Genomic DNA, 12,205 nt, shown 5'->3' with positions numbered 1-12,205 from the left:
CTCGGGAACCCAGAGACATGATTGGCTAAAGGATGAATGCGCCATCGCCCAACACGGAAGTTTATGTGGGTCCGGATCATCCGAAAAGCTGTCGCCGCGACACGAACTTGAAGCTGCGAAAGACCGCCATCCCCTCAGACCTCTTAAATCCGAACCTTCCACCATGTCGAGCCGCTCAGCCTGGCGAGCACTGCACTACAGTGCTAAACGTCGTGCCTTCCAGCCGATCACCCCTACCGTTGCTTCTCTTGCACCCGTGCCCAGGAGCAGTCCAAGTCGGACCAAGAGCGCATGACGCACTTTGGCTTCACCGATGTTCCCGAAGCCGAGAAGGAGTCACGAGGTAAGCATTCTGAAGGGCTCTTCAACTAGCATCACCAATTGCACTGCAATGCTAATTCTATCTGCCCAAAGTCGGCGCGGTCTTCAGCTCTGTCGCCTCCTCATACGACCAGATGAATGATCTGATGTCCCTCGGCATCCACCGCCTCTGGAAAGACCACTTCGTGCGATCCCTCAACCCCGGCTCGCCGCTCTCAACCCGCATCAACAACCCCGAGCAAAAGGGATGGAACATCCTGGACATCGCCGGCGGAACAGGCGACATCGCCTTCCGGATGCTGGACCATGCCACGAACATCCACCACGACATCGACACCCGCGTAACAATCAGCGACATCAACGCACAGATGCTGGCCGAGGGCGTAAGCGCTCGATCCAAACTCCCTACTATAACACGCCGCGGTTGGACTTCGTCGAGGCCAACGCCGAGCACATGCCGCACATTCCGAGCGAGACGGTGGATCTGTACACGGTTGTGTTTGGCATCCGCAACTTCACGGATAAGCAGGCTGCGCTCAACGAGGCATTCCGTGTGCTCAAACCTGGTGGTGTGTTTGCTTGTATGGAGTTTAGCAAGGTCGACAACCCGCTCTTTGATGCTATCTACAAGCGCTGGAACTTCAGTGCTATCCCCATGATCGGGCAGCTTGTTGCTGGGGACCGTGCTAGTTACCAGTATCTTGTGGAGAGTATTGAGCGGTTCCCCTCGCAGGAGGAATTCAAGGGGATGATTCAGAAAGCTGGGTTCATGATTCCTGGTCGTGGGTATGAGAATCTGACGTGCGGTATTGCTGCTATCCACAAGGGTATCAAGCCCGTTGTGAAAGCTTGAGCTGGGGCTATTTCTCGGGTTCCTTTCTCGGGTTCAGCTGAACGAGTGTGCCTGATTTGTATTATACATGTTGCATTCATTTTGTATTACCACGAACTCTATATAACTTGAAGATATATGACAACAGTTCAGGGAAATAATTTTACTTGGATATAACCATAAAGGGCCCCTTCGACCGGGTATAATATGTGCAGTGTCAGTGATAAGATATGCTCAACCTTCGGGCAGACATTCGCCAGACAGCTTCGAGTTGTTTTAGGCGACTGTATTGTCTCCACCGGTCATCAAGTCTTCCACTTCCAGGACACCCAAATAGCTCGCCGGGTGAGTTAAGTCTTTGACCACCGCAATAACAGAAACCTTAGTACTTGAGCTCGAAATAAGCCGTCGGACCTCGGTCAAGGTTGCAGATTCTAGGACCAAGAGCCAATTGGACTGTGGTTCCATTAATGCACAGCCGGTGCTTGCCATCACGTCTGCAACACTCATATCGACATTTGTATTTTGAGAAAGAAGCGACCGAATCCTTCTTGGGGAATAAGCACGGTCGACGAAAGAAACACCCATGATTTCGCATTTGGATGTTGAATAGCAGTCATGAGAATGTCAAGTAATGTGACCTGATCCACAGATTGTGCTGAGACGGTTGGTATGCTGTCTAAAGATACCATGGTATCTAAAGGAATTCGTTGGGTGCTGGGTGGCTGCTGAAGTGTGAAGGGTGGGATGGGTGCGCCTCCTGCAATGTCGTCCCATTTAAGTGATACGAAGGAGGAGGGAGAGTCGAATGTATTAAAAATGCTGCTCGGTGGAGTTGTGGAAGGGGTCCTGGTTTGTAATGCGGCAGCTCCGATGGCACCCCCAGGATGATAGCCCCGAAATACTTCTGCTGGTCCTCTTCCAGGCTCCGTATGAAGATTTCGGGCTATCGCAATAGCTAGCGCGTCACCCAGACACAGTGCTACCGCCGTGGAAGAAGTCGGGGCCTTAACCCCTAGAGACGATTCCTCGTCTTCGTGAACTGGCGCCGGAAGAAGAATCCCATTACCCGCGGGTTCATGGGAGGAGAGCAACGGGCAATCGGATGGTTGTAAATGCGAGGTCATAGCAATGACCGGTATAGAGAGGGAATATGTGGAAGGAGGGAGAAGAGTTCTGGCGAGCGTCCTGAAAATGAAATGAGGAGCATGGTATCATTCTAAGAAGTACATCAGCAAAAATACTCCACAGGCCGCTTACAGCTCTCTGCAGGTGGCTTACCTGGCGCACCAACCCTAAGTCGCCATGCAACGCCTCGGTAGGGTGGAGAAAGGCACTGTATATCCCAAGACTAGTCATAGTCGCCTCGATCTTGCGGCCGATCTTTCCACTTTTACCAACCCCACATACTACCAATTTGCCGCCGTCTCGGACGCTGCGTGCAATCTGATCGACTGCACGGCTGAGACCGTATTGCGCCTGCGCGTCGGTCTGATACAGGTGTTCGAGGTGTGAAAGGGCTGCGCGCTCTGTAGAAATGACGTGAACGGCTGCATCAATGGCAGACTCATCTTTCCTAGCCATCGATGGCGGGGCATCAGAGCCGTCCGGGGTAGGTGGCCAGCGCGAGATCATTGGGGTGAGTTTGGAGGTCATTTGGGGAGAGGAGAATGGATCGATGGATGCGCTGGTCATTGTGGAATAGGAACATGCAGTTATGGAAGGTGGAGGGGGAAATCCTCCCAGGAGGTGCCTGGGAGCTAACGGGAAAATGGGGAAAATGTGGAAGTGCTCAGATCGAATCCGTCTCGATAAGGCGCGGGATACATGCGGATCGGCCGATCGTGCCTCTGAGACTGGCACAGAAAGACAGTAGACCTTCTTTTTTTTTATAAGAATTTTTCTAATATGCAAGAAAGCACTGGTTTGTTTCTTGTTGTGGAACTACCTTGCTACTTATTGGGGACTACGACATGAGGATAAGGGCTTCATACAAAATCACTTCATACGGATCGATCGGTAAGATTTAATTCCGAGTCCGAGGCTGTCAATTCATAAACATATTTACAATGCTTGGCTGACCCGCCTACCTGCCTGAATGCTAGATGGAGGAGAAAGCACACTTTCCAATGATCAATGATAGGATTCGCGTGATAGAAAGAAAAAGAAGATAAAGAGTATCCCCAGATTACTTGTATAATGCATCTGAAAGCTGCATATCATTTAATTTATGGTGTCATTGGGCGCGAAGATGATGCAGACGGCCGATCAGTACTGCATCCGGCAACCAGACCCTCCGAGGCCCCATAGCCCCCCCATAGTTCCATGCATGGGACTCGACAAGTACATAAGCATCCGTGGACTCCGCCCGGGCGTACACTAGTTCGCTTAGAAAGATATCGGATCTAGGCCCTGAGACCTCGATAGTAACCTGTATATGCTATGTCCCCGCTATGAAGAGTGGTCTGAAGTGGCCCACTGGAAAGAAAAAGGCTTATGGAAAAATTGAGCAAAAATCCACCCCAATATCAAGGGTCCGGAACGCCGGCATTCATTACATCTCGCCTGTTTTTTGTGGAGAACCAGGGTGCCAGGCCATCAGAATGGAGGACGGGACGTGAAGTTGAGAAAAATAGCCAAGAGCTCGAGTCATTCATGGCTTGCCCACTGGAAGTTCCAACTAGTAAATAAGACAGCAAAAGGGGGGGTATCGTATCGGCATCATTGTCTTAGCTTCATCTCGGGTTTGCGACACAAGAGGCCTGGTCACATCACCCTGCCTTGTCCTTGCCCTTTTCGTTCGTCGTTCCATCATCTTCGTAGAGGTGATGTTGTTCGATGTAGTGAATGACCGGGACCGGGATCAGATAGCGTACGCTCATCTCACGTCGCAAGAACAGGCGGATCTTAGTGCTACTGACATCGTTCTGAATAAGTTGCTGAATGACGTGAATGTTGTCCTTCCAAGGCTGCAAGCTCGCAAGAGCTTCGTCGATATCGGTGCCACTGCGCTCAACGATGAATGACTGCACTCTTTTTAGTAACTCTTCGATCGTGAACAGAAAGCACGAGACTATGACGTACCCCATATTTGCCTAAGATGTGGTCCAGATCCTTCTGACTCCAGACACCCGGGGTAGACATGGTGTGTATAAGATCAGCACCGGCCAACAAGGCAATGCGGACCTTCTTCATTTGGCCATCAGCTGCCTCCACACCACCTCTCACAGTGTTGATTTCATGGTCAAAATGATCTAACACCACAGCGGTCGGTTGATATTCCTTCTGTGTAGGCTCCCAGGTATCTACCATAAGCCAATCTGAGGTCTGTTCCACGGCTAACTGACACATGGCGATACTTCAAACAAGTTAGCAATGTGACTCGCGGGGCAAAGGAGAATTGCCTCATAATTACCGGTGGTTAGCACTGGCGAGCCCCGCCTTGCGATAAGCATCGGATACGGGGGACAAATAACCGCCTAGAAGTTCGAAATCGGTGCTGAACTTGACGAAGTCGGCAGCCATCTCAAACATGCGCAGGTGCAGATAAGTAATGGGAGAGAAAGAACCACACGCCACCAAGAGCAACGGCGTCTTCTCGGGGTCACTCATCTTGCGCTTTAGGCGCTGGTCGGGGAAAACATATTCTTCTAGCTGAGCGGAACGGAGATCAGTCGCAGGTTGGTGAACGTCATCGCTTTGCCCTCCGACCATTTGGGACGCCATCGTGAAGGGCGGGGGTTGGAAGAAAGTGGGATGCGGCAAGGCGGCAATGCGGCGGTTTTATCACTTTTGGGGGCGTCGGCGGAGATTGCCGGGTTCGATCTTGAGGGGAAACGTTTATTTCGGCGAAGCGGGGACGAACTTTTCTTTCCTCTTTTTGCGCGTCTCAGGGTGAGGGGGCGAAAAAAAGGGAAGAAAAGAACGGGGAGGGAATAAGAGCGAAGGCCTGGCAAATATTCTAAGTCTGTAAATCTAACGTGGTCGCTCTGATTATTAAGTCCTCGGTGAGTCAATTGAGGTTTCTGGGGTATCGGCGTGGCTCCGGTCGCAGGTGCTCCGGCTTGTATTGGAGTGGCTCCAAAGTAAGGCGATGTAAACACTTACCTTGTCACTCGTAGGCAACGAGTCTTCAATTTGCACGCTGTGATTATATACTATGCACCGGCAAGTGGTTAGTTAGTCAGTTACCACTGGCTATTACCAAGCGCGCAGCACTGGAATTGGTGAACTTGGGGTTATTCGGACCTGACCCGGCAACTCTTTTCGGATCTAGACCTAATATGCTTCAGGTCCGGATTTAGTATAAGGTCGTAGCTTAAATGTCATAGTAGCTTAATCACTTTACAGCATTATTCTTTCCCCCTGAAATGTAGTTCAGCCTCAGAGTGGGAGTGTATTCGTTTAACCGTTGCTCGTCCCTCTCCTCATAATGCCTCGCCCCGGAGCTCTAAAGTTCCAACCCTCCTAGTCCCGGATGATTTCATTCTTCAAGGAACGATAGATTAAATGTGTCGCAAAAAACATCTTTCGCGAGAATTGAGTGCGCCGAGTCACAACCTGCAGATTCGTGGAAAAGAGTTGAGTACCTCGCTGGGCACTTTGGGCAGTGTCTTATCTCATCACTGAATGTTGCACTCCCGCCGCCTGACGCTCTCCGAATCCAATCGTCACCACACACTTCCCCCCTCATTTCTCCTTGCCATCTCTCAACTCGCCTCCACCGTACCGTCAATTTCCAATACCTCACGTATTGTCTGCTCTGTTTCTCTTCCCATTTGCAAGCGTCTAAACCCACAGCCCTGACGGCCCCAATCAGCCGGCCCGAGAACTTCATCTCGCCATTTCACCCGCTTCTCGTCCCTGCAACTCCAGGTGTGCGAATGGCGGGCTGAAACGGTGCTAACCGCCCTCTATATCGAAATTCCTCCCGGGACCCGGTAACTTATGGCCAGGCAAAGGCCCTCCGTCAACCGCCAGGACCCTCTCGAGGATTATTCCGTTACCCCCGCAGGAGCTTCCGCCTCTTCGGACCTGAGGTACTTTGCAACCCATTTCCTTCGTCGTTTTGATTGCTTGCCATCTCGTGGAACATCCCTTCTGGATCCAAAGTGGTTTCTCTCAGGAAATTTGTCAACATACCCCTCGCTCACTAAGTTGGGCTCTTTCCCTCCAGTGAAGTTGAGGGGATACACGTCCACGCGCAAATCTTCTGCACCACCTATCCATTCCAGAACGCTTCAAATTTCATCTTTCCCCATCTCCTGTATCTCTTCTCCATCTGGTTAGACCAGTGGAGCACACTCGTTATAATCTTCTCTACCGATTTCAAGAAGAGTCAGTCACTCATGTCCTCCAGAATCACCCGCTCAGCTGCTCGATCCGCCCAAGGCCAAGGCCCTCCTCCTTCCTCTTCTGACACACCCGGAACTTCTACCCACCCAGCCGCTGGCCCGGCCTCTCGAAAACGCAAGACCTCAAGTCATCGGGAACAACCGTCCGGTCCACTAGATCCAACATCCCAGTCTACAACTCCGTCGTCTCCACGAAAACAAAAACGAGCACGGACAGCGGCGCCCTCTGCTAGCCCTGCTGCCGCCTCGCGTCGAACCAGGAACCGCCCAACTATGTCACAGCCAGGGTATGTTGATAACCCATTTCGACATGCTGCCAGGGATGAACTAACGCCTCTGGTACTCTGTAATAGACCGTCTTCTCGCCCCTCGGAGGACTCAAAGAATGCATCTCCCCCGCCCTCAGGTAGACGGAGGACTAGCCGTAATGGTATTCTGTGGACCTTCTTTCATCTATCCCAATGTGATATCTAACTTTGTCATACTTCCCTAGATCGAGTTGCCGCACAACAATCCCCTCCACGGCGCCAAAAGAAGCGAGGTGCGAGGACAAATCCTGACGTGATAATGAGGGACACAGAAGAGGATGTGGAGGAGCACGAGGAACATAGAGAAGAAAGGACAGAATCTCCAGCCGGGGAAAGCAATGATGGCACCAACCCATCGGCCTTTGACGACGACGACATGGACCCGTTCCACAGCAGCCTATTTGGCGGCCGGGGTGCCATGGGTCTTCAAAGTACCCTCCGCGCTTTGACGGGTATGATGTCAGGCATGTCTTCGCGCCTGCGAGATATTCTTTGCAACTTGAGGAGTGATGATAAATCATCTCAATTGATTGCGTTGACAGAGCTCTCCGACCTTCTTCTCGTTTCGAACGAAGACAATCTGTCAGGTCAATTCTCTCCAGATCCTTACGTCAAGGAGCTTGTGAATTTAATGCAGCCACCTGGTTTCCCAACCGAACTGGATGCAGAAATTATGCTGCTTGCCTGTCGGTGTCTGGCTAATCTGATGGAGGCCCTTCGTGGGTCAGTGGCCAACGTTGTGTACGGTGGTGCTGTGCCGGTTTTGTGCCAGAAGCTCCTTGATATTCAGTTTATCGATCTTGCTGAGCAAGCACTTAGTGTCAGTACCTCTCTTTTCCCTAGGTCCAAAAGCGCGCGCTTTCTTGCTGGATTCAATACTGACAAGTCTGGGATCTTAGACCCTCGCGAAAATTTCCATCGATTTTCCGGCTTCAATTGTGCGGGAAGGTGGCCTTACGGCCTGTTTAACTTACTTGGATTTCTTCGCTACAAGTACGCAGCGCACTGCCGTGACCACTGCGGCTAATTGCTGCCGCAACCTGCCTCACGATTCATTCCCTGTCGTCAGGGACGTGATGCCAACTCTGCTGAATGTGCTTTCTAGTAATGACCCGAAGGTGGTGGAGCAAGGGTGTCTCTGCGTCTCCCGCATCGTAGAGAGCTTCAAGCATCGCCATACCTATCTTGAAGAGTTGATCGATCCGGGCATGTTGAAGGCCATTCTTCGGCTCCTGCTCCCGGGCACCACAAACCTCATCGGATCGCATATTCACACCCAATTCCTTCGTGTGTTGGCCATCGTGTGCCAAGCCAGTCCTAGGCTGTCTATCGATTTGCTCAAAATGGACGTCGTAGATACTCTCTACCAGATCTTAACTGGTGTGTCTCCGCCTGAAGATGTCGAAAGCACTGCTGTCAAAATGGACAGCGTCCTAGTCATGCAGGCTTTGATACATCGTCCTCGAGAGCAGGTTTTCGAAACACTCAACGTCATCTGTGAATTGCTTCCAGGTGTTGCTGGTCGCGAGTCGTCCCGAACTGATGCTCTGCTCAGCTCTTACTTTGATAGTAGCATGTCCATTGGTATGAAGTCCTCCAAAGCGAAGGAAAGCCCCGAAGAAAGACGTGCCTTGCTAGAGGAATGCAAACCGGAACTGAAGAGATTTGCCGCAATCTTGTTCCCTACTCTCACAGATGCCTACTCTAGTACGGTCAATCTTCATGTCCGACAGAAGGTCCTCATTGCGCACCTCAAAATGCTCCATATTCTTGAACCTAACCTGATAGAGGATGTCCTACGCACTGTTCCTTATGCCTCTTTCTTAGGTTCAATTCTTTCCCAGAAAGATCACCCATCTCTGGTTTCCTTGGCTCTCAGATGCGCTGAACTCTTGTTCGAACGTCTAGAACATGTTTATCAGTATCAGTTCCACCGTGAAGGAGTCATTTCGGAGATCATGAAGATCTCTGAGTCTCCGTTGTCTACGTCCCAAGAAAGTCATGACGAGGATGCCGAGGACAAACTTCCCAGCGAAGGTTCCCATGATGTGAACATGGAAGCTTCTGATGGAAGTATCCAGAGTGTCAAGCAAGGCAATCCAGATTACGACGGTGAAGAAATGGACGAGGATGAAGACGAAGACGAGGACGAGGAAGACCATGATGAAGAAAACGACGATGGTTCAGATTCAGAAGGCTCTTCAGTCTCTGGCCGAAATGCGGGAGATAATATAGAAAAGGCCCTCAACGATCTTGTTGTGCGTGATGCCCATGCGTTCCTTAAAATTTACGAAGCTCGACATGGTGCTTCTGCTCGATCAGAAGCCCAGAAAGTCTTGGACGAACTGCAATCTTTAGCAACCAAGATTCGGACATGCTACTCTTCGCATGGTGATAAAAATGGCTTTCCACTTTTCCAGAGCCTTGCTGTTCATTTTGCAGGAGAGGCTCTGGAGAGCATTACTAGCTCTGAATTGCTCAACTCTGGTATCATACAGGTTTTGTTGGACGTTCTGGGCGACTTCAAAGCGACGTGTATTAGGAGTGCACGATCGGCCTTTCTGAAAGCTTTCATGGGCGTCTCAATATCGGAAAAAGCAAAAAGCCAAAGTACTGCCACAACGCCGTTTAGTGTCATGATCAAGAAGCTCCAGGACTTGCTGAGCCGGACTGAACATTTTGAGGTCATCACTGTCAGTCACAATTCGCTCGAAAATACGCGCAGCAATGCGGCGTATATGCTGGGTAAACAACTACGACTGAAACTAGTGGCTGAAGAAGGAACCGATGCACCTCGGCCATATAGGAATGTTATGGTCTCCATTCACGCAATTGCCACCTTCAAAGCGCTGGACGAATTCCTCCAGCCACGGATTGCAGTGAACGATCGCCCTCGCCAGTCTCGCACCAGAGATACTATCCTCTCCCAGATCGCCCAGGCAGCACGTATGCGTGACCAAATGACAGCTCATCCCCCTCGAACTCCGTCGACGGGGATCCCGCCGCCTCAAGCTGAGGATCCTTCGGATAGCGGTAATGCGATGGACTCTACAGGCGAAGATGCACCAGCCGCGACTAGGCGACACCGTGGTTCGCGTTATGAAGATCAGGATGAAGGACAGAATGGTGACGAACCCCTCGAGTGTGCCGATGAAAGGCAGCTTAGCGACGATGATGGAAACGATGGAGACGATGCGGCCGAGGACGAAGAGCTCAACGCCATCGTTGATGATTTAGATGAGGACCTGGACGATGACCAAATCCATGACCCTACCGCCGTGAATATGGAAGTTGGATCTTCGGGCAAAGTCACCGCACGAAAAGAGGACGGAACTAGGGTCGGCACCCCATCTCAGTCTACTCCAGCATCGAAGCCATCTGCATCAACTGCAAACCCAGCCTCTTCTCATCTCGGAACCAACAGCTCCCTGGCTTCTGCTGGCCGACCCTTCTCATCTTATGCGGCGGCCATGGCCTCAGTTCCCCAAGACTGGCACATTGAGTTTTCCGTAAATGGCAAGCCCATTAGCGGTGACACCACAATATACCGGGCTGTGCATCACAACCGTGAACACCTGGATGAAGTGAAAGCCAAAAATGTCTGGTCCGCCGTTCACACTGTGACATACCGACGTGTCCCTGGCCCACCGCCACCTGAACCGTCTACCCTATCTGGTTCGGGACAGGATGCCTCCAAGGACGCTGATCCCTTTGAGCTCCCATCTTCCTTGTCCAAGGACCACACGACAGCCTCTATTCTCCGTCTTCTTCGTGTTCTCCATGAGATGAATGCTACAATCGACGATATCTTAACTGAAGCCAAGGATCGTACCAACATCACACCAGAGCCACTGGCCCAGTTCATCAATACGAAGCTCACTGCGAAGGTGAACCGTCAGCTGGAAGAGCCATTAATCGTGGCAAGTGACTGTCTCCCCAGTTGGAGTGAGGACTTGGCTCGTTTATATCCTTTCCTATTCCCATTCGAGACTAGACATCTGTTCTTACAGTCCACTGCCTTCGGCTACTCGCGGGCTATGATGAGATGGCATAACTCTCAGATTGCTGAGGAAAGTCGAAGGGATTTGCGACGCGACGATCGGCCCTACATCGGTCGTTTACAACGCCAGAAGGTTCGCATCTCACGAGCGCGCATCCTTGATTCAGCCATGAAGGTCATGGAGCTCTACGGGTCTTCTCCGAGCGTTTTAGAGGTCGAGTACTTTGAGGAAGTCGGGACTGGTCTCGGTCCGACACTCGAGTTCTACTCCACCGTGTCAAAGGAGTTCTCAAAGAAGAAGCTCAAGATTTGGCGTGAAACGGATGATCTCTCTGGGGCTGAGTATGCTTTTGGCAAGCGGGGTCTGTTCCCCGCCCAATGAGTGAGGCGCAAGCATCCCAAGATGCTGGAAAGAAACTGTTGAACACTTTCAAGGTGCTTGGAAAGTTCGTTGCTCGCTCCATGCTCGACTCCAGAATCATCGATATCTCTTTCAATCCTGCATTCTTCCGGATTGCCGACACGATGTCATCGGTGGCCCCGTCCCTCGGCACGGTCAAGGCGGTCGATGAGGATTTAGGCAAGTCTTTGCTCATGCTGAAGGGATTCGTCGAAGCAAAGAACAGTATTCAAGAGGACGGCACCTTAACCTCAGAAGAGAAAGCCCGTGCCATCAAGAACATCGTCATCAATGAAGTTCGTGTCGAAGACCTGAGCCTAGATTTCACTCTGCCCGGTTACCCATCAATTGAACTGGTCCCTGGTGGATCCGACATCTCATTGACCATCCACAACGTGGATCAGTATGTGGACCGTGTCATTGATATGACCCTCGGCAGTGGTGTTCGGCACCAAGTCGAGGCTTTCTGCACGGGCTTCTCTCAGGTATTCCCATTCACCGCTCTTCGCGCTTTCACCCCTAGCGAACTCGTTATGCTGTTCGGACAAGCTGAAGAGGATTGGTCTATTGAGACTCTCATGGATTCTATCAAGGCCGACCATGGCTTCAACATGGATAGCAAGAGTGTGCGCAACTTGCTTCAGACTATGAGTGAGCTTGACAAGCAGCAGCGTCGTGATTTCCTGCAGTTTGTCACTGGTAGCCCCAAGCTCCCTATCGGAGGTAAGCCAGATTAGCCCACGCCTAAACAGCGTCAAACGTTGCTAATAGTTATCTACAGGTTTTAAGAGTCTCACTCCCATCTTTACTGTCGTGTGCCGCCCAAGCGAGCCCCCGTACACCCCCAACGACTATTTGCCCTCTGTCATGACTTGCGTGAACTACCTCAAGCTTCCGGACTATAGCAGTTTGGAGGTTCTTCGAGAGCGGCTGTTCGTTGCTATCAAGGAGGGACAAGGAGCGTTCCACCTTTCTTAGATGGCATACTCA

At 51.3% G+C, this 12,205-nt stretch overlaps 4 protein-coding genes across 4 annotated transcripts; 2 read left to right on the top strand and 2 right to left on the bottom strand.

The window, feature by feature from the left end:
• Nucleotides 1–32: 32 nt before the first annotated feature.
• N7468_007349 (class I SAM-dependent methyltransferase) lies at nt 33–1,174 on the top strand (the record flags this gene model as incomplete). Its single annotated transcript, XM_058476645.1, has 4 exons — nt 33–165; nt 224–343; nt 415–704; nt 761–1,174. 4 exons carry the CDS (start codon nt 33–35, stop codon nt 1,172–1,174), a joined length of 957 nt encoding a protein of 318 aa, XP_058329535.1.
• Nucleotides 1,175–1,659: 485 nt separating this feature from the next.
• N7468_007348 (Sugar isomerase (SIS)) lies at nt 1,660–2,809 on the bottom strand (the record flags this gene model as incomplete). The annotated part of the gene is made up of 2 exons (XM_058476644.1): nt 1,660–2,341; nt 2,448–2,809. 2 exons carry the CDS (start codon nt 2,807–2,809, stop codon nt 1,660–1,662), a joined length of 1,044 nt encoding a protein of 347 aa, XP_058329534.1.
• Nucleotides 2,810–3,924: 1,115 nt separating this feature from the next.
• N7468_007347 (nicotinamide/nicotinic acid mononucleotide adenylyltransferase) lies at nt 3,925–4,879 on the bottom strand (the record flags this gene model as incomplete). The annotated part of the gene is made up of 3 exons (XM_058476643.1): nt 3,925–4,179; nt 4,238–4,511; nt 4,569–4,879. The coding sequence occupies 3 exons, from the start codon at nt 4,877–4,879 to the stop codon at nt 3,925–3,927; spliced, it is 840 nt and encodes a 279-aa protein (XP_058329533.1).
• A 1,221-nt stretch (nt 4,880–6,100) lies between these two features.
• Nucleotides 6,101–12,193, top strand: N7468_007346 (HECT-type E3 ubiquitin transferase UFD4; the record flags this gene model as incomplete). The annotated part of the gene is made up of 7 exons (XM_058476642.1): nt 6,101–6,267; nt 6,330–6,794; nt 6,861–6,937; nt 7,001–7,635; nt 7,715–11,157; nt 11,199–11,938; nt 11,997–12,193. The coding sequence occupies 7 exons, from the start codon at nt 6,101–6,103 to the stop codon at nt 12,191–12,193; spliced, it is 5,724 nt and encodes a 1,907-aa protein (XP_058329532.1).
• Nucleotides 12,194–12,205: the final 12 nt, after the last annotated feature.

This window comes from Penicillium chermesinum (assembly GCF_028974085.1).
Source record: "Penicillium chermesinum strain IBT 19713 chromosome Unknown utg000005l:1.0-4115287.0:1.0-4118363.0, whole genome shotgun sequence".
Classification (NCBI taxonomy): domain Eukaryota; kingdom Fungi; phylum Ascomycota; class Eurotiomycetes; order Eurotiales; family Aspergillaceae; genus Penicillium; species Penicillium chermesinum.
The sequence above is the reverse complement of the archived record's forward strand: the minus strand, read 5'-3'. Positions and strand labels throughout refer to the sequence as shown.